At 43.1% G+C, this 20035-nt stretch overlaps 1 protein-coding gene across 7 annotated transcripts in view; it reads left to right on the top strand.

Annotated features, from left to right (window-relative positions):
* Positions 1 to 20035, top strand: part of ELAVL4 (ELAV like RNA binding protein 4) — a 151675-nt gene that overhangs the window by 74449 nt on the left and 57191 nt on the right. For all 7 annotated transcript variants that reach the window (XM_073643503.1, XM_073643507.1, XM_073643504.1 and 4 more), the window contains exon 2: positions 541 to 781. In XM_073643503.1, coding sequence (XP_073499604.1) covers positions 541 to 781 — 241 coding nt within the window. The remainder of the gene's footprint in view (positions 1 to 540; positions 782 to 20035) is intronic.

The following is a 20035-nucleotide window of genomic DNA, read 5'->3' as shown; positions in this document are numbered from 1 at the left end:
CATCATCACAGGCAGGATTGGAACCTGTATAGATTATGCAAGAAGCAATATTTATAATAGGTTAATAGGCATTATGATAAATGAGAGTCACAGCCAGTGTCAGACTGAAGAACATTGGGCCCACCAGAGGATATGATTCTGAGGGCCCACCTTTCTCCCCCACTCAAGAGCCTCATAGCAGCTACAAGGTTTGCACAATGAACTCTCCTAAAGGAGAAGCCAGGGCCCACCTGAGGATTCTCCGGTTCTTTGGTGGGCAGGTCCAACCCTGGTCACGGCTCACCTCCTCCCTCTGCCTGCACAGATCATAGAGCACGCCCATAACACTCTCCCATAGAAGTTAATGGACATCTCCAGACTATTGCTTTGAATGGACCATGTGGTTGCTGTAAAGCAATTATGTAAGTTTGTAGAGAAAATAGAATAAAAAAACAGCTACAATCAATATATATATTAAAAATAAAAAAAAAATGATGAAAAAAAAATATATATACTTTTTCTTTAAGTCGTCACTAATTTGTTTCAAATCCTTCATTGCAGATAATTAGCACCATGGAACCTCAGGTGTCGAATGGCCCAACTTCCAATACGAGCAATGGACCATCCAGTAATAGTCGAAATTGTGCTTCTCCTATGCAGACAGGGGCAGCTACAGATGACAGCAAAACTAACCTCATAGTCAACTATTTGCCGCAAAACATGACGCAAGAAGAGTTCAGGAGTCTGTTTGGCAGCATTGGAGAGATAGAATCCTGCAAGCTGGTGCGGGACAAAATCACAGGTACGTGTACGCTTCACTTTCTGATTTCTTACAGGTGTTATAGGCACAAGTTACATCGACAGTAAGTACCAGATGAACAGATAATGATAAGCAGTATAGGGGGAAACCATTGCCATTTACACTCATGCTAATGTGATGGACCAACTGTAATATGGTGCAATAGTTTCTTGACTTCAGTCCTCTAAAGTCTTTATATTGGACTTTTATTTCAAAGAATCTACCAATAGATACATAGGGAACCCATGGTAGGATAATAACAGCTCAATACATAACTAGCAGAAGGCAAAACTTGATTGACTCCATTAATCTCTTCCACATTATGTTTCCACCCCCTAGTTTGGCTGACAGTCTTTCCATTCGCATTTATGACTGCTTTAGACAAGCGGACATACTGTATGTTCTCAAATTGGAACCACATACAGAAATTCCTGGAGGTGGTCTATTCCAGGTGAGAACAAAAGGATGGGGCATGTTAAAAATGTAACATGCCCATCCATTTTTGACCCTACTATTTGCCATTGGAGGAAAGTTGACACACCTGTAAGGTGCTAGAGGGTAGTAGTCGCCGTCGAAGGCCTCTGCAGTTTCAAAATCTTCAACTTCAGGAGCCACCGCACGTAGATCAGGGGACACCCGGTTTGTTTTATCACACAGAAGTTTACTGGACAGTTCAAGCACATCAGATTGTAACACGCAGTATCGAGCACGGCACCCTCCGCTTCTTCCTTCTGCAATACAGTACATTTTCAGCTTTTTTTTCCGTTCTACCTGAACTATCCCTACATCCAGGGCCGGCGTCAGCACCCGGCGCACCCGGGCAAATGCCGGGGCCCTGAGCAGGCAGAGGGGCCCACTGGCGGTCGCGCACCCCGCTGGGCTATGGGCGGAGGAGAGCGGTGTCAGCGCCCGCCCTTCTCCGCCGCTTGCTCAGGGCCCCGGCAGCCCGATACTTACCTCTCCCCGTGCCTCCGCAGATCCGCTGTCTTCCTGCTCTGCGCTCCCTGTGACATCTCAGGTCAGAGGGCGCGGTGACGTCTTTTCACCGCGCCCTCCCCTGAGCCGTCACAGGGAGCGCTGAACGGGAAGACGCCGACAACGCTGGAGTTCGGAGCTGAGCAGCGGCAGCAGGTGAGGAGAAGGGAGGTGAGTATTTGATTTTTTTTTTTTAATGTATGGAGGCATGGGGCAGTATAAAGAGAAAGGGGGGGCATCCTGCATGTGGCATTATAAAGAGGGGGGGCATCCTGCATGGGGCATTATATAGAGGGGGGGGCAGCCTGCATGGGGCATTATATAGAGGGGGGGGGACAGCCTGCATGGGGCATTATATAGAGGGGGGGGCATCCTGCATGGGGCATTATATAGAGGGGGGGGCAGCCTGCATGGGGCATTATATAGAGGGGGGGGGGCAGCCTGCATGGGGCATTATATAGAGGGGGGGGGGACAGCCTGCATGGGGCATTATAAAGAGAAGGGGGGGGCATCCTGCATGGGGCATTATAAAGGGGGGGGACATCCTGCATGGGGCATTATATAGAGGAGGGGGGGGGACAGCCTGCATGGGGCATTATAAAGAGAAGGGGGGGGCATCCTGCATGGGGCATTATAAAGGGGACGACGACATCCTGCATGGGGCATTATAAAGGGGGGGCAGCCTGCATAGTGCATTATGTGGGGGGGAACAGCATGCATGGAGCATTATAAGGGGGGGCAGCCTGTATGGGGCATTATGTGGGGGGTAACAGCCTGCATGGAGCATTAAAAGGGGGGGCCTGTATGGGGCATTATGTGGGGGGTAACAGCCTGCATGGAGCATTAAAAGGGGGGGGGCCTGTATGGGGCATTATGTGGGGGGTAACAGCCTGCATGGGGCATTATAAGGGGGGGACAGCCTGTATGGGGCATTATGTGGGGGGTAACAGCCTGCATGCAGCATTATATGGGGGCCAGTATCCTGTATGGAGAGTTATAAGGGGACCGGTATCCTGTATGGAGCGTTATAAGGGGACCGGTATCCTGTATGGAGCGTTATATGGGGACCGGTATCCTGTATGGAGCGTTATATGGGGGCCAGTATCCTGTATGGAGTTTTATAAGGGGACCAGTATCCTGTATGGAGCGTTATATGGGGGCCAGTATCCTGTATGGAGCTTTATAAGGGGACCAGTATCCTGTATGGAGCGTTATATGGGGGCCAGTATTCTGTGTGGAGCGTTATATGGGGGCCAGTATCCTGTATGAAGCGTTATATGAGGGCCAGTATTCCGTATGGAGCCTTATATGGGGGCCAGTATTCTGTGTGGAGCGATTCACCGGTTTCTGAGCTATTGTGGAATTTACAATAGATATCACTCATGTAATGTAAGAAGTGAAATCTTTGCATTGTACTATATATATATTTCTCCGCTGTATCTCTGCATCATGAATCGTAGTATGTGTTAAAGGGGCCCACTGAGACTCTTTCGCCCGGGGCCCAGAAAAACCTGGAGCCGGCCCTGCCTACATCCACTGTTCCTGTTAGCCCCAGGGATTTACTGTCCAGTTCACAGTAAACCCAAGATCCGTTACCTTTCCCACACACGGTTCCACGTCCATCTTCTTCTGTACGGAAGAAGTTTAGGTACTCTCTATAGCACCTATATCGAGTCTTGAGCTCCGAACGTTGCAGGAATGTCCGCAGGGAATTATGTAAGGCCTCATACTGCCCAGAACAATATATACTCACCTTTGCTATCAGCCCACTGCACCTTGAAATTGACCTTGTCTCTCTAGCAAATGAACTCTAACTCTAACCAGGAAGCAAAGTCCGGCCCCTATCACTAAGCCCTCCCCATCTGGGCTAGTTCCAACACTTAACTATACAGTACAGACCAAAAGTTTGGACACACCTTCTCATTTAAAGATTTTTCTGTATTTTTATGACTTTGAAAATTGTACATTCACACTGAAGGCATCAAAACTATGAATTAACACATGTGGAATTATATACTTAACAAAAAAGTGTGAAACAACTGAAAAGATGTCTTATATTCTAGGTTCTTCAAAGTAGCCACCTTTTGCTTTGATGACTGCTTCGCACACTCTTGGCATTCTCTTGATGAGCTTCAAGAGGTAGTCACTGGAAATGGTTTTCACTTCACAGGTGTGCCCTGTCAGGTTTAATAAGTGAGATTTCTTGCCTTATAAATGGGGTTGGGACCATCAGTTGTGTTGTGCAGAAGTCAGGTGGATACACAGCTGATAGTCCTACTGAATAGACTGTTAGAATTTGTATTATGGCAAGAAAAAAGCAGCTAAGTAAAGAAAAATGAGTGGCCATCATTACTTTAAGAAATGAAGGTCAGTCAGTCCGAAAAATTGGGCAAACTTTGAAAGTGTCCTCAAGTGCAGTTGCAAAAACCATCAAGCCCTACAAAGAAACTGGCTCACATGAGGACCGCCCCAGGAAAGGAAGACCAAGAGTCACCTCTGCTTCTGAGGATAAGTTTATCCGAGTCACCAGCCTCAGAAATCGCTGGTTAACAGCAGCTCAGATTAGAGACCAGGTCAATGCCACACAGAGTTCTAGCAGCAGACACATCTCTTCAACAACTGTTAAGAGGAGACTTTGTGCAGCAGGCCTTCATGGTAAAATAGCTGCTAGGAAACGACTGCTAAGGACAGGCAACAAGCAGAAGAGACTTGTTTGGCCTAAAGAACACAAGGAATGGACATTAGACCAGTGGAAATCTGTGCTTTGGTCTGATGAGTCCAAATTTGAGATATTTGGTTCCAACCACCGTGTCTTTGTGCGACGCAGAAAATGTGAACGGATGGACTCTACGTGCCTGGTTCCCACCGTGAAGCATGGAGGAGGAGGTGTGATGTTGTGGTGGTGCTTTACTGGTGACACTGTTTGGGATTTATTCAAAATTGAAGGCATACTGAACCAGCATGGCTACCACAGCATCTTGCAGCGGCATGCTATTCCATCCGGTTTGCGTTTAGTTGGACCATCATTTATTTTTCAACAGGACAATGACCCCAAACACACCTCCAGGCTGTGTAAGGGCTATTTGACCAAGAAGGAGAGTGATGGGGTGCTACGCCAGATGACCTGGCCTCCACAGTCACCAGACCTGAACCCAATCGAGATGGTTTGGTGTGAGCTGGACCGCAGAGTGAAGGCGAAAGGGCCAACAAGTGCTAAGCATCTCTGGGAACTCCTTCAAGATTGTTGGAAGACCATTTCCGGTGACTGCCTCTTGAAGCTCATCAAGAGAATGCCAAGAGTGTGCAAAGCAGTCATCAAAGCAAAAGGTGGCTACATTGAAGAACCTAGAATATAAGACATATTTTCAGTTGTTTCACACTTTTTTGTTAAGTATATAATTCCACATGTGTTAATTCATAGTTTTGATGCCTTCAGTGTGAATGTACAATTTTCATAGTCAAGAAAATACAGAAAAATCTTTAAATGAGAAGGTGTGTCCAAACTTTTGGTCTGTACTGTATCTGTCCCTGCAGCCTGTTGCTGGGCAGATCTCCCTTGCAAAAACTATGCATCTTATAACAGTATGCACTAAGCATATTACACTAACAATGCTTATCACATTGTATCTTGTGGCCTAAATCTTAACCTATATCTTAGCTGATGCATTCCTATGCTGTACACTACCAGCACTATGTATTACCTTTACACTATGCATATTACCATATCACAGTCTATATATCACAATACACACTAAAAGCTGCAGGACATAGTTAACACTTCACATGACACATTATATGTATAAAAGCACATGACACTATTCCCATGACACAATTTTTTGTCTTCAGGGACAGAAACGCGACAGTACAGTCCACACCGTTACACACCCCCATACACACTGGACGGTTTATAGGTCATCTTGAAATCAGAAGGTTTGACCTACATTCATTTAATGTGTATGTCCACCTTAACTGTTATTTTTGGCTGAGCTAAAATTGAATGTTCACTTCTACAGAAAAGTAAGAGGGAGTATTGGCAAAAAAAATCCTCCTTAGATGCTTTATCCCCCAACAGCAGACTTCACACGGGTATTCTTACGCCCCTCATACATATTGGAGGATACCACTAGTTAATGGCAGTCTAATGTATTGGACATGACCACGTTAGGTCTCAGAGTGTGTAAGCGCTGCTTTTGACCAAACGAGTCAGTGAGCCATCTCTCTGCCCCATTCAGAAAGGGAGTCTGTCAACACAAAACGACTGTTCAAACCAAGCACCGGCGCTCAGTGTACCTTTGGTGTGGCCTTCGCACCAACTTGCTTTCCCATCTATCTCCGCCATCTTTTGTATCCTCTACAGTTCAAGCTGTCAATCAGGTAAAAGCACTCCAGAAATAGATGGAATACAAGTAGGAGGGAAGTTGACTGAACTGTGCGGCCACACCAAGGGTGCACCAAGCCTCGGTGTTTCATTTGAACTGCCATTTAGTGCTGCCCCCCTTTAACTTTATAAGCGACATTTATGTTTGTCCCGATTTTCATGGGCCCCCCAAAGTCCAGTAGATGGTTTCCTAGTGCTGATGCCAGACCATCAGTGTAGGCCTGGGATGCCAAGGGCACACCCGTAAATTAATTCTGCGAGCACGGTATCCTGATGCCTGGCCCTTGCCTCGTACTATAGGCCCTTTTAACTCTGCGAGGTAAGAATACATGGCCACACAACAACAGGCTGAAGCCACCAGTAAGAAGCCGAGAGATGATTAGTGTTGAAGGGGCCCCTGCGGTGATGTTGAGATGGGAGGGAAGATACTGAGCTGTCGGCTGCTGCTCCTTTATGTCATCTCAGCCTATACAGCTATATAATTATAAACTGGTTAGTTTGGTAAATTATTGATAAGTTGCTGTACATCTCCTCGGTCTGTATATAGTGCATCCAATGCACCATGCCAAGCACTGCTCACATAGGTGGAACGGGTGCTGAGGGCTCATTTCTGCACATGGACCTATCGGGGTATTTACTTGTTCGCCCGTGGGTCAGTCCTAGCCTGTGTGCCATCAACATAGCTGCAGCCAAAAAGCTACTAATAGCAGTAAGGCTATGTATACATGTGCGTTTTTGCTGCGTTTTTTATACAAATTTTAAGCTGCGTTTTACAGTACCTGCAAAAGCTATGAGATTTCAGAAATCTCATGCACACACATAGGTTTTTTTTCTTGACTCATTTGGAAAACTGCTGCATTTTTTGCAAATTTTTGCAAAGCATATCGCTTCTTTCAGCATTTTTTCTGCGTTTTTGCAGTGTTTTTTCACCCATAGAAAGCAATGAGTAAGTGCAAAAACTCAGAAAAAAACGCAGGTATCAGGTTTTGCTGCGTTTTTGGTGCAAAAACCTAAGGCAGTTGCATTATGTTTTTTCGGGGAACTAAACTTTATCGGCGTGCACATGAGACAATAAAAACGCAGCAAAACCGGCTTTTTGTAAGCAGCTTTTTCTCTGCCAAGGGAGCAGGTTTTGCCTGCAGAAGAAAAATGCAGCAAAAACGCTATGTGTGAACATAGGCTATAAGAAGGAGATATGACTTTCCAGGTATTTAGTTGTCACCATTTATACAATTGTTCAGTATATTAGTGCTGGTGCATATACTTTTAAGTCAAACTTTTTTTTTTAACTGGGCTCAGAACCAACAGAGAAAATGCCATGCAGAGCTATCTTCCTTGCTTTTTTCTTTGCTATTGGATCCATAATTAGAAAAGTGATAAGATTTAGGGCATGTTCCTTTTTTTCACATGGTTTCAGAGTGTAGCAGCCGAAATGGAAGTGAAAAGTGCTTGCAAACTGCGTCCATTTTAATAGCAGAAGATCAGCTTTAGGCCTCCTGAGGACACAGATTATTCTGCCCCGGTTGTGAAACCACTTTGATAAGGTCATGCCACTTTTTGAAGCAGCTTCTATTCAAATTCCACTCAGAATTTGCAATGGGACGTGGATCAGACCATTGAATGGGGCTACTTCTTTTGTAGACAGTACAAACAGCAAATCCTCAGCAGAAATCCGAGGGTCCGGTAGGGCAATCAGTTTACTTCAGCTATAGGGCTCATGCAGACGACCATATTTTTGGTCCGAATGCGACCTGACAAAACATCGGATCGTACTCGGACCAATGTTATTATTTGTGGCCATGCACATGTCAGATTTGTTCTCGGACCAAGCTGCAGTATGCACGATTTGCCTCCGATGGCCCTCAGCCAAGCAAGTAAAAAAAAACTGACTGCACTTGATGTAGTTGATTTTCACAGACTGACACAATGGAGAAGATGGAGACATTTTTTTCCATCTTCTCCATATTTGGAGAAAATTGGATCAAACTCTGAAACTTTGATCAGAGTGTGATTAGCACAACTGACCCGATTCTCCCGGATGAGAGAAAACACAGACGAGGGACCCTAGCCATAAAGAAACAGCCTGACCTGACGGCGACTGATGTATCCAGATCCCTCCAATCATCTTTTATAATGAATGGCCAAAGCCCCCACTGGACAAAGGAGACAACTGGTGTAAAAAATTGTAAAAAAAAAAAAGCCATTAGTTATGGGTCAAAAATGATTCCCTTTAAAAGCAATGAGTTCCATTAAGACGTCAGGTTCTCTCTCTGGTGGATAATGGCAGACGTGAGACTAGACATGAGAACATGATTGCCGTGGAGGCTCTGCTTTGTATAATTATTTCATTATGAGTCGTTTAATGATATTGTTAATTTGCGGATATCTTGGCATTTCCCATTTTGTCACTTAAAAGACGTATATTGAATCCCACCGGCTGTGATCTCAGCCCGTCAACAACCAAGACTATATAAAGACTTGAGTACTCGTAATGGACAGGGATAAGTGAAAACAAATACATAAATACGCCAAGTGTGCAGACAACGGCGGTGATTCATATTGGGTATTGTCTTGTAAAGATGCTGAGATGGAACAAGCTGGAAAGACACAATGTAGCCATAAAGTGAAGCTTATTATAACTTTCATTTCCACAATGTAATTAATTCTGGCTTTTTAAATTAACAATAAAACTGGTCCCTCCAGGACCCTTGCCGTTGTACAGAGGCCAGGATGGAACGAGATAAACTTTCTTACCTGTTCAGCAGAAAGCGGATGATTAAATGAGGCCACAGTGAAATGAATGGGCGCCGGGTCCCGGCTCTTTATAAACCTGCTTAATGGGATTGTAAAGCGGCCCATACGGTGGGATTAGAGAATGTACTTAGCGGTCTCATTGTGATAACCCAGAACCACTCACGATGAGTTATAAAAGCTAAATTAGCCATTTAAAGGGAATCTGTCATAAGGTTTTTGCTATGTTATCTGACAGCAGCATGATGTAGGGACTGAGACCCTGATTCCAGTGATATGTTACTTGCTGGGTGGCTTACTGTCATTTTGATACAATCACAGCTTTATCTGCTGCAGATCTAGCAGTGCTCTGAATGTTCAGCTGTGTATAACCCCGCCCACACAACTGACTGGCTTTCTGCTGCCAATCAGTGATGGGGGCGGAGTTAAACAGAGCAGGCGGACTAGGAAGCACAAGACACCTAGTCCTCTAGTGATAATCTCCTTCTGATAAAGCATTGATTTTATTGAAACAGCAACATGCAACCTAGTAAGTGACACATCGCTGGAATCGGGATCTCAGCCCCTACATCATGTTGCTCTCAGTTTACATAGCAAAAACCTGCTGACAGATTCTCTTTAACCCCTTTTGGGTCCACTTTCGAACTTAAAAAGGAATGGAAAAAAAGATCTGTATGCTTATACAAAGGGACACGGGCGGACATACCACTGGTGCAAACTGTGCAGCCGCATAGGGGCTCAAGAAGTCAGAGGGCTACATCTACCTCAAATGCAGCTTTTGCCATAGACCCATAAAGGGGGCAATATGATGCTTTACTGGATTGCCCAGGGCAAGGGTTCTCTTCTTTGTCCGCGCCTGCAGAGGGATGCATTAGAGGTTTCAGTCTAAAGTATATGTTGGGAAACACTCTCGCTGTATATATCCAATATAGCCAAAAAGTATATTTGAGCAGAGTCTAAGGGTGCACTTATACTGTCCAAAAATTGTGAGGAAAGCTCATTTCCGGATTATTGGCTGAACAGACCGCCGACCACCTGACAAAGGAGCGAAACGCTCATTCGTTGAGTGAAAGCAGGTGATGCGTTGCCGAGAACAACAGTATTATAATACGATTGTTCTGTGCACTTGGAAGTGCTTGTCTAAACAGGGTCTTAAACCACCGCCGAGCAGCCTACATGTAACCATTAGGCCAGTGTTTCTCAAATCCAGTCCTCAGGACCCCCCAACAGGCCATGTTTTCAGGATTTCCTTAGTATTGCACAGGTGATGGAATTATTATCAAGGCATGAAAAATGCCCCAGGTTCTCACCTGTTCAATACTAAGGAGATTCTGAAAACCTGATCTGTTGTGGGGTCCTGAGGACTGGAGTTGAGAAACACTGCGTTAGGCAGTCGTTTGACAGCTGCAATCTGGCAGTGTACATATACCGTAAGATGCTTAGATTTACCAGCAGCCCTAAGAAAAACCACACTGATACATTATTCTGTTAAATCTACGTATTCTCAGTTTATTAAAACTAGTTACATGCAGTTACTAATACCAGGCAGGGATGGCAAGATATTAAAACATCAGACATCATTTAGTTTCAAATAGAAAAAAGAATGACTGTTCAAACCAAGCACAGCCACTCTGTGCACCTTTGGAGTAGCTGAGTAGTTCAGTGCACCTTCCTACCCACTTGTTTTCCATCTATCTTTGCCCTCCTCTGAGTCTTGTAAAGTCAGAGCTGTCAATCAAGAAAAGGAGAGGGAGGGGAGAAGAGATAAATTATTATTATTTATTATTATAGCGCCATTTATTCCATGGCGCTTCACATAATAAAAACAAGTACAATAATCTTAGACAATAGAAGTCGCTGACTGGTACAGGATGAGAGAGGACCCTGCCCGCGAGGGCTCACAGTCTACAAGATAAATGGAAAATAATTAGGTGGGAAGATGCACTGAAAGGCTCGACCTCGCCAAAGGTGCACCGAGCGCCTGTGCTTGGTAGGGACAGTCATTTTGCACTGATGAATAGGACTGATTGCAGTTCCTTTCGGGAGCAAAGAATGCATGCTGTGATGTTTTTCTTCAGACCAATCGGTCCGAAGACAAAATCGGAGATGTGCACAGCCTCATAGAATAACATGGGGATGAGTGCTATACTTTAAAAGGCACAGATAGCACTTGTCCGATTTATACTTTCATCTGCATGAGCCCTAATGGTTTACCAAGCATAGAAAAATACTTTTGGTCGCATCTGTGCCTGGTTTTGCAGTTTCACTTGAATGAGGCTCAGCTCCAGTAGGTGCAATACCCAGTACAACCACCACAAAATATATGGCGCTGTGCCTCACAGGCAATGAACGTGGACTTCTCCAGTTATCTGATTGGTGGCGGGTGAAAGTAGTTAGACTCCTATCAATATAAACCCTTCTAAAGAAGTTTTCCACCTTCACCTCCACCCCACTATCAGTATTCGGTCAGTATTTTTTCTCAGGAGTGGGAGCCAAAACCAGGAGTGGGTGATAAATGCAGAATTGGTGACTTGTTTCTATTATACCTTTTCTCTGATAGTTCCTCACCTGGTTTTGGCTCCCACTCCTGAAAAAAACAACTGACCAAGAACTGATCGTGGGGCCGTGACCTTAGAGACATTTTTTTTTACTTAAATACATGTATTTGGGGCTAAAATAAATTTTTGCAATTGTGTTCATTAAAATTTTTGCCCCATTTTGCCATTTATAACCTCTGTGTTGCATTATTTATTGCTGGCTCCAGAATAAGCTACCTGAAAATTCATCAGTGAAGCCACTGACAGTCTGACGGGAGTTTGTCACTCTTTTATCTCTCTTTTTCTGAGCTCTTCTCAGCTTATTTATGACCACAGACCACATCAAAGTTGAATCTGCTGAGAAACTAACAGCCAGGAAAAGCCAAATGGTGCAAAAATTGTAATGGAACCCTATGACAAAAATTATTTTCACATGCATTAAAAATTTTTTTTTATCCCTTTACATCACTTGTGTGCAGACGTTATCTTAATCGAATCCCATGGCCCCATTTCAGACGTCCATAGAAGTTGTATATAGATTTCCATGGGAAAATTGATTCCTTTTCATAGTATAGACCTGACAATAGCATAATATGAAGCTTGTGGGCCCCAATGCAACATCTCCAAGGGGCCTCCTAATAGTATAGATCTTTAATAGTATTAGTCTTCTCATATGGACCATAGAAAACTAGTGGACCCTTATTTGCTTCAGGGCGCAATGGCAACCCCTGTGCCCACTCCAGCTGTGCGTGTAGCTGTTGTATATGGTGCCTGTTTAAGCATAAAAATTACCATTTAGGGAGAACGCTTTTCTTTTCTAATGCTGTATTCAGAGATAAATGCTGATTACATCCATGCAAGAAAACACCCTGTAATGAATTACTATTGTACAAGTCCTCTGCAATATCCTGCATTACTTAGAGCCGCATCTCACGGGAGACCTGGAGACATGTGATGTATTTCTAATGAGCTTCTTTTTCAAAGAGAATTAGAATCTATACATTTCCAGAGAGCCCAAGATAAAGCAATATGCAGCGTCTGTGCCAGTCAGCATCATTTGCATAGGAGGGGGTGGGGAAGGCAGCTGTTTTAAAAAAAAAAAAACACCCCTCGCCCCCCCCAATACCCACAAACACTCATGACAGAGCTCTGCTTCAGGGCCTGGGGGTGGCAAAGGGGATGAAAAGTCTTTAAATTGCTAAACAGCTCAAGTGACAGACAGTGAAAGCAAGTCATGTCTGATCTGGGTTAATAAGCAGTCTGCAGGCGCTGTACCTGCTGCACGATGCAAGATGAATGCATTACAAGCTATGCAAAACCCAGCCCGTGCATTACCGCCCATAGCCCTACATATGGAACTTTTTATAAATAGGAATGTGCAACTCCCTTAAGATGTAACCGTTTTTCTTTTTTTATTATTATTACAATGTAGCAACCATTAGCAATACTTTAATAGAAGGAATAAGTGTTATCATCCCCAGAGTGCAGATGTAGCTATAGGAATGTACCCTGGTCCAATTCTACAGAGGCGTGAAAAAATAGTCATGTTCTGCATAGCCCCCCCAGTAGAGATAGGAGCCTTGGAATCAGAGAAGGCAGCGCAGTCGCACTCATTCACTGAGATCACGTCGACTGATCCCACTCACAAAAATACGACATTAGTGGGAATATAGATATAGTCCAGTGCGTATACCGCATTATGTGGTTTTATCATTACGCTTTGGCACAAAGTGGACCCTGTGTATTTTACTATTGCAAGTTTTGATTGGGGGCTTGTTTGCCTCCAAATGAGAGCCTGTGGACATGCACTCTTCTAGCTTTGTGTAAATCAAAACAAGCTAAGACAGGTGTGAATTTGGAAGTTTGCTAAAAGTAAATTTAATTAGTATCGTATTTTGTATTCAGGGATGTTCATTGCATTTATAATAGAGATGTACATTGCCTGAAATTGAAAGGGTTAATCCGGCTCAGCACACTCGCACATCAGGAGGTGAGCAGGGCCAGTGATGTCTTGTCTACAGATACCTGCTGGCTCATTAGAGTAGGACAGATGCTCCATTTCTGCCACTTGGGCATTAGAATCGGGCATCATTAGAATAGGACAGGTGCACGGTACCTACCGCTGGTGCATTAGAATAAGGTATCATTGGAATAGGACAGGTGCACGGTACCTACCGCTGGTGCATTAGAATAAGGTATCATTGGAATAGGACAGGTGCACGGTACCTACCGCTGGTGCATTAGAATAAGGTATCATTGGAATAGGACAGGTGCACGGTACCTACCGCTGGTGCATTAGAATAAGGTATCATTGGAATAGGACAGGTGCACAGTACCTACCGCTGGTGCATTAAAATAAGGTATCATTGGAATAGGACAGGTGCACGGTACCTACCGCTGGTACATTAGAATAAGGTATCATTGGAATAGGACAGGTGCACGGTACCTACCGCTGGTGCATTAGAATAAAGTATTATAATATTGGACAGGTGCACGGTACCTACCGCTGGTGCATTAGAATAAAGTATTATAATATTGGACAGGTGCACGGTACCTACCGCTGGTGCATTAGAATAAAGTATTATAATATTGGATGGGTGCACGGTACCTACCGATACCGCTGGTGCATTAGAATAAGGTATCATTGGAATAGGACAGGTACATGGTGCCTACCGCTTGTGTATTAAAATAGGGCATTTTTACAATAAGACAGGTGCACCATACCTAGCAATCAGGCATTAGAATAGGGCATCATTAAATTAGGACAGGTGCATGGTATTTATCGCTCGCGCATTAGTATAGAGCAGCATTAGAATAGGGAGGGTGCAAAATACCTACTGTTCGAGCATTAGAATAGGGCATCATTAGAATAAGACTTGTTCACCATACCTAGCACTCGGGCATTAGAATAGGGCATCATTAGAATAAGACGGGTGCCCCATACCTAGCACTGAGGCATTAGAATAGGGCATCATTGGAATAAAACTTGTGCACCATACCCAGCACTCAGGCATTAGGATAGGGCATCATTAGAATAAGACTGGTGCCCCATACCTAGCACTCAGGCATTAGAATAGGGCATGATTAGAATAAGACGGGTGCACCATACCTAGCACTAAGGCTTTAGAATAAAGCATCATTAGAATAAGATGGCTGCACCATACCTAGCACTCAGGCATTAGAATAGGGCATCATTGGAATAAGATGGCTGCACCATACCTAGCACTCGGGCATTAGAACAGGGCATCATTAGAATAAGATGGGTGCCCCATACCTAGCACTGTCACACATGAGCTAGCAGATATCTGCAGATGTGAAATCCCCGACCCCACTCACCTACCAATGTATAAGTGAGTGCAGTAAGATTATCCCTTTATAGGGTTTTGGGATTATAATAAAGGCCCTGCTTTCTTTCTAGAAAGAGTATGTGAAAAAAAAATTCCCATATATGCAGTGAATTTTCCATCCAGATTTTACAGTCAGAACATCCGCAGCATAGTAGATGAATGACATCTCATCCACACAATATGGAGAAATCTGCCAACCAAATTGATCGGAGCTGCAAATTTGAAATTGGCAGAATATCAATTTTTGTTCTGGATTTCACCGCAAATTTTACTGGGACACATTTGCTGCCTCTCTGCAGAATTTCTGCAAAGAAATCTACAGCAAATCTTGATGTGAATTTTTTTTGTTGCTATGTATCAATTGTGTGAGCGCAAATCCAAATATTGGCAACTCTGCAAATCTATCGACGGGCTGTGTCGTGTATTGCAGCATTCAAGGGAATTGGGGTAATATTCATGCTGTTTCTCAAAAAATAAAAGCCTACCATCCTATCTAATCCTGGACGATCTGCTCAAAATTGTAGCAGAGTGGAAAATACCTGCATAATCCGATATGATGCACGCAATGCAACAATGGATATATTTTATTTCTATTAGATGTGACTATGACATGGAATTGGAGGCATTTAGAGCCACAGCACAGAAACATATGCCCAAATATTACATAAATGTGGCACTGGCACATGTTTTCCACACCACAATAGTTGCAAAACAGATTTTACAGTCCTGGTGAAGTGGATGGAATTTAAAGGATATGGGCAAAAAAAATGTTTTTGCAATTAGGTTTTGTTACAAATGTTGCACTGTTTGGATTTCCCAGGCATTGCTGCCTGTAGAATGAGTTAAATGAGAATCTGACAGTGAGCTTGTTCTGGTGGGAGAGTTGATAATGCTTTTTTTTTTCTTCTTTCAGCTTGTTTATGACCACATGAAAGTTCATCTCAACCTTGATGTGGTCATAAATCAACACAGAGGAGCTCAGAGAAAAAAACATATGAAAGAGTAAGGGCTTGCTCACCCTGGCGTATAACACAGCCGAGTGTTATACTATGTTTTATCGGATAGCACTCGGCCCAAAGTTATATTATGGGGCAGTGTAGATCTTTGATTATTTTCGGCATGAGAGAACAATCACAACACTCTGTGAATGGCTCTGATATTCAGATTGCGTGCACCCATACAAGTCTAAAAGTGTGTGTGAAACATCAGACTGCACTTGGATATCATCCGAGTGCAGTCCGACATCCACAGCCACAGACAATGGAGAAGATGGAGAAATTAAGTTCTCCATCTTTTCCATACCTGTGATACGATTCTCACAGAATCAGATCATACTCAGATGACACTTGGATCAAACTCTAACAGAGTTTGATCCGAGTGTCATTAGCATAATTGGTCCGATTCTCTAGCATGAGAGAATATACGCCAGTGTGAGCGCGCCCTTACAAACTCTTCTCATAACAAGCTCACTGACAGATTCTCAGATAACTCACTCTGTATCCAGCAGTGTGCAGTGAAACAAAGAGCCTGCAAAAGCCAAATGAGGCAACATTTTTAATTAAACCCAATTATAAAATATATATATTTTATCCTGAAATTCATGCCTTTAAAACAAATATTCACAAAGGTATTCATATTCTTTAAACAAAGCTCATCCACAATTTGCAGAATTTTGTTGCATGGAAATTGTGCAGAATATCAATCCACATTTTAAACTCTACAACCTGTCAATTTCTGTTGCGGATTTTTAAAGCTACGAATTCCACCACAAATCTGCAGCATGGAACGCTCATGTGGATTTTTTTCTGTCCCATGTAGATATTCCTTTAGGGCACATACACCTATTAATCATATGCAGCGGATTTCCCGCCATTGATTTGCATATTGTAAATTCACTGCATACCAATATTGTGGATGATTTTATTTGACGATGATTTTCCTAAATCTCTTCCACTCGTTGCATAAAAACTTTGCAGTAAAAATTGAGTGTGTGAACGCACCCTAAAGGTCCCCGCTGTGTGTCCTCATCAGCTCATATGTTGTGACTTTTTAGAAGGTAGATACAATAAATCTAAATAAATAGTAATAAAAGGGTTGTCCAGGTTTGTAGTCACTCTATGTGACTGCAGACTTCTGTATCCTCACAGCACACACTCTGCACACTGTCAGGATTCTCCGATGCCGATATAACCACAGGTATGTGTTTTGCATACTTCCTGCCACATTCCAACTAGACGTGCCCAAGTGAATTGAGCTGCGCATGTTTAGTCAGCATGGGACCGTATGTATGCAAATTGTATACTTGCAGTCATGTGACCGCCTGCTCTCAATGCCGGAACAGAAAAGTCCCGACAGCATGCAGTGCACGTGCTATGAGGCTTCCAAAGTCCACAATCATCCCAAACCTTTACACCCCCTTTAAAGGGAATACACCAGGTTTTTACTGTTCCATCTAATGTAGAGACCTTGATTCCTTGCTGAGTTTCTTGCTGCAGTTGTGATAAAATCCCTGTTTTCTCTGCTGTAGATGCTGCAGTTCTGAGTGCTGAGCTCTGTATAACCCCTCCCACACCGCTGATTGTCAGCTTTCTGTTTACACTGTGCATAGGCAGAAAGCTGCTAATGAGAAGTTGGGGCGGGGTTATACAGACCTCATGAATATGGAGGACTACATGGCAGCAGGTTTACTAGTCCTCTCTTTTGCTGATAAAACTGTGATTTTATCAAAACTAGAGCAAGGAGCCGAGTAAGTGACACATCGCTGGAATCAGGGTCAATATGCTGCTGTCAGATTAGGTGGCAGAAACCTGCTGACAGATTCCCTTCAAAGATCTTCTGACATAATATTATTGCAATTACTGCTAGCAATATACAATATGTACACGGCCTATATCCTCAGCTATGTAACAGGCACACAGAAAGGAATGACAAGAAATCCCTAGACGGCAGTGAAGGTATAAATGCAGCAAATTCTTGTATTTGTCTAATCCATGCAATGCATGCAGGGAAATCCCGGTCAAGAGATGCTTAGAATATAATTCATGCTAAGATCGCTGAGCATCTTGCAGAAGAGTTTAAGCTTTGTGATCGTTTCCTTGATGCATGAGATGAGAATGAAATCCTGCAAGGCCCCGTATATTGTTTGTGATAGTCCGATGGAGCCTCCATTGGCAGCTATAATTGCCAGGCTGCTCGTCTCCGCTTTCCTTCTCTCGCCCTCCCCTCCCCCCACCGCATCTCAAAATCAGGCTTTTTTTTTTTTTTTTTCTCAATCACAATCAAATGTGTTTTGTTCCCAAGTGTGGGACATTACAAAAGCGCAGAGGGGTTTGTAAAGGAAATGGCAGCTGTCTAGATTCTTCTCCCTTACGATAAGATCTGCAAAACATGTTTATTCCTGAAAACATTCTTTATTCCTAATAAAAATATATATATCATCTCGTCTTAAAGGGGTTTAAGAAACTAAAATAAAAATGGTCTGTTTTTTTTTTTTTTTTTGTAGAAACAGCACCATTGTGGGCTGTATCTGCTATTACAATGTGACTGAGCTGCAATACCAGGCATAGCCTGTAGACAAGATGGGTGCTGTTTTGAGAAAAATCTACTTTTTTATACACTTCTATAGTGGTATAAACAACCCTCTACCTTAGCACTAAAAGTATAATTTTGACATGCATAATAATTGCCCTCCATTTGCCTCCTCTGCCATCCTCCATCCAAGATGGTATGGAAAGTAGAGTGATAAGTCTGACTTATCAATGTTATCTATCTTATAACTATGCATCGCCTGCCTTTTCCTTTAGGAGGCGATGTTCAAACTTACCACTGCTCCCTACGCCAACGCGACAGCCATATTGGATGCAGGAGGACCTCAATGCCAGTCTCAGCGGAAGAGGCAGTGGGAGGCAAAAAGAAGGCACCAGGGAGGGTGACTACATATGATAAATATATAGTCCCTTTTCAGGGCCAGGGTGGATTGTCCCTTTAAATGTTTTAGTGTATAGGCATTCCCAAAAATAAAGATGTGAAGTTTCATTCCCAAAATTTAAGATTTTACTTTTTGGATTGCCTATACAATAAAATTTGTACCCACCATAAAAATTGTTGTGTCCGGTCATCCTTTAATTCTTATGGAACCTAGATCCAACCCGAGCAGCCAAAGAAACGACAATGCCATCAGTCAGTGTGATACTATTCCAACCCCTTTAAGCCCACCGAGATACAGTATGTCCTTGACATCGATGGTTGACGATACATCTCTAGAGGTCTGACCCTTCTATTCTTGTATATAGTAATATAATGTAACATATAAATCGATGTGTCTTTCCTTTTCTTTCCTCTAAAAGTGAAATATCCCTAGATGATGAAAAAAAATGTTTGGCATCACTGTCGGGAGCTGTTTCTGCTACATGTGTCTGGAACACAATGTATCAAATTTCTATTGTGAGACATTTGTGGAAAGGTGAAGGCTGACACATCTATAGGGAGTTAATGTTTAATTAATGGTGGATAATTTCTCCCTGCTTTATTACTTGTTTCTAGTCTTTAGATCCATTGTTTTCCCTTAATTATTATTGGATCATTTTATACCCACTTTTCTACTTGGCTTCGCATTTAAAGAGGACCTGCTACTTTGCATTAATTTGTAATTGGTTTATCTGTGCTAAAGGGAACCTGACAGCTGATACATGTTACCTGAAGCACTTGAAGCATGTATGAGAACAAAGGCAAAGAAAAAATATCACATCAACTCACCTCGTCCAGGTATTGTTCAATCTAATGAGTGCGGTGCACGGACAGAGGCTACTGGCCGGCTCCCGGGTGAAAATGATGAGGTAGAAGGCAGGAAGACCTCCGGTATCCATGGAAAGGACTATAAAAGCATTATTTACTAGTAAATACTATACATATGCATTTCGAGCACTAATCCACTTAATCATAGATATGGTTAACACACTAGTCCTACGCGTTTCGAGCACTAAGCCTCTTAATCGTAGCTATGATTACCACACTAGTCCTACGCGTTTCGCGCATTAAGGCTCTTAATCATAGCTATGATTAACACACGATTCCTACGTGTTTCGCGCATTAAGGCTCTTAATCATAACTATGATTAACACACTAGTCCTATGCGTTTCGAGCACTAAGGCTCTTAATTATAGCTATGATTAACCCACTAGACCTATGTGTTTCGAGCACTAAGCCTCTTAATCATAGCTATGATTAACACACTAGTCCTTTGCATTTCGAGCACTAAGGATCTTAATCA

Source organism: Phyllobates terribilis, unplaced genomic scaffold (genome assembly GCF_046119375.1).
Source record: "Phyllobates terribilis strain yellow unplaced genomic scaffold, ASM4611937v1 Scaffold_8__6_contigs__length_399053987, whole genome shotgun sequence".
Taxonomy (NCBI): Eukaryota; Metazoa; Chordata; class Amphibia; order Anura; family Dendrobatidae; genus Phyllobates; species Phyllobates terribilis.
The sequence above is the reverse complement of the archived record's forward strand: the minus strand, read 5'-3'. Positions and strand labels throughout refer to the sequence as shown.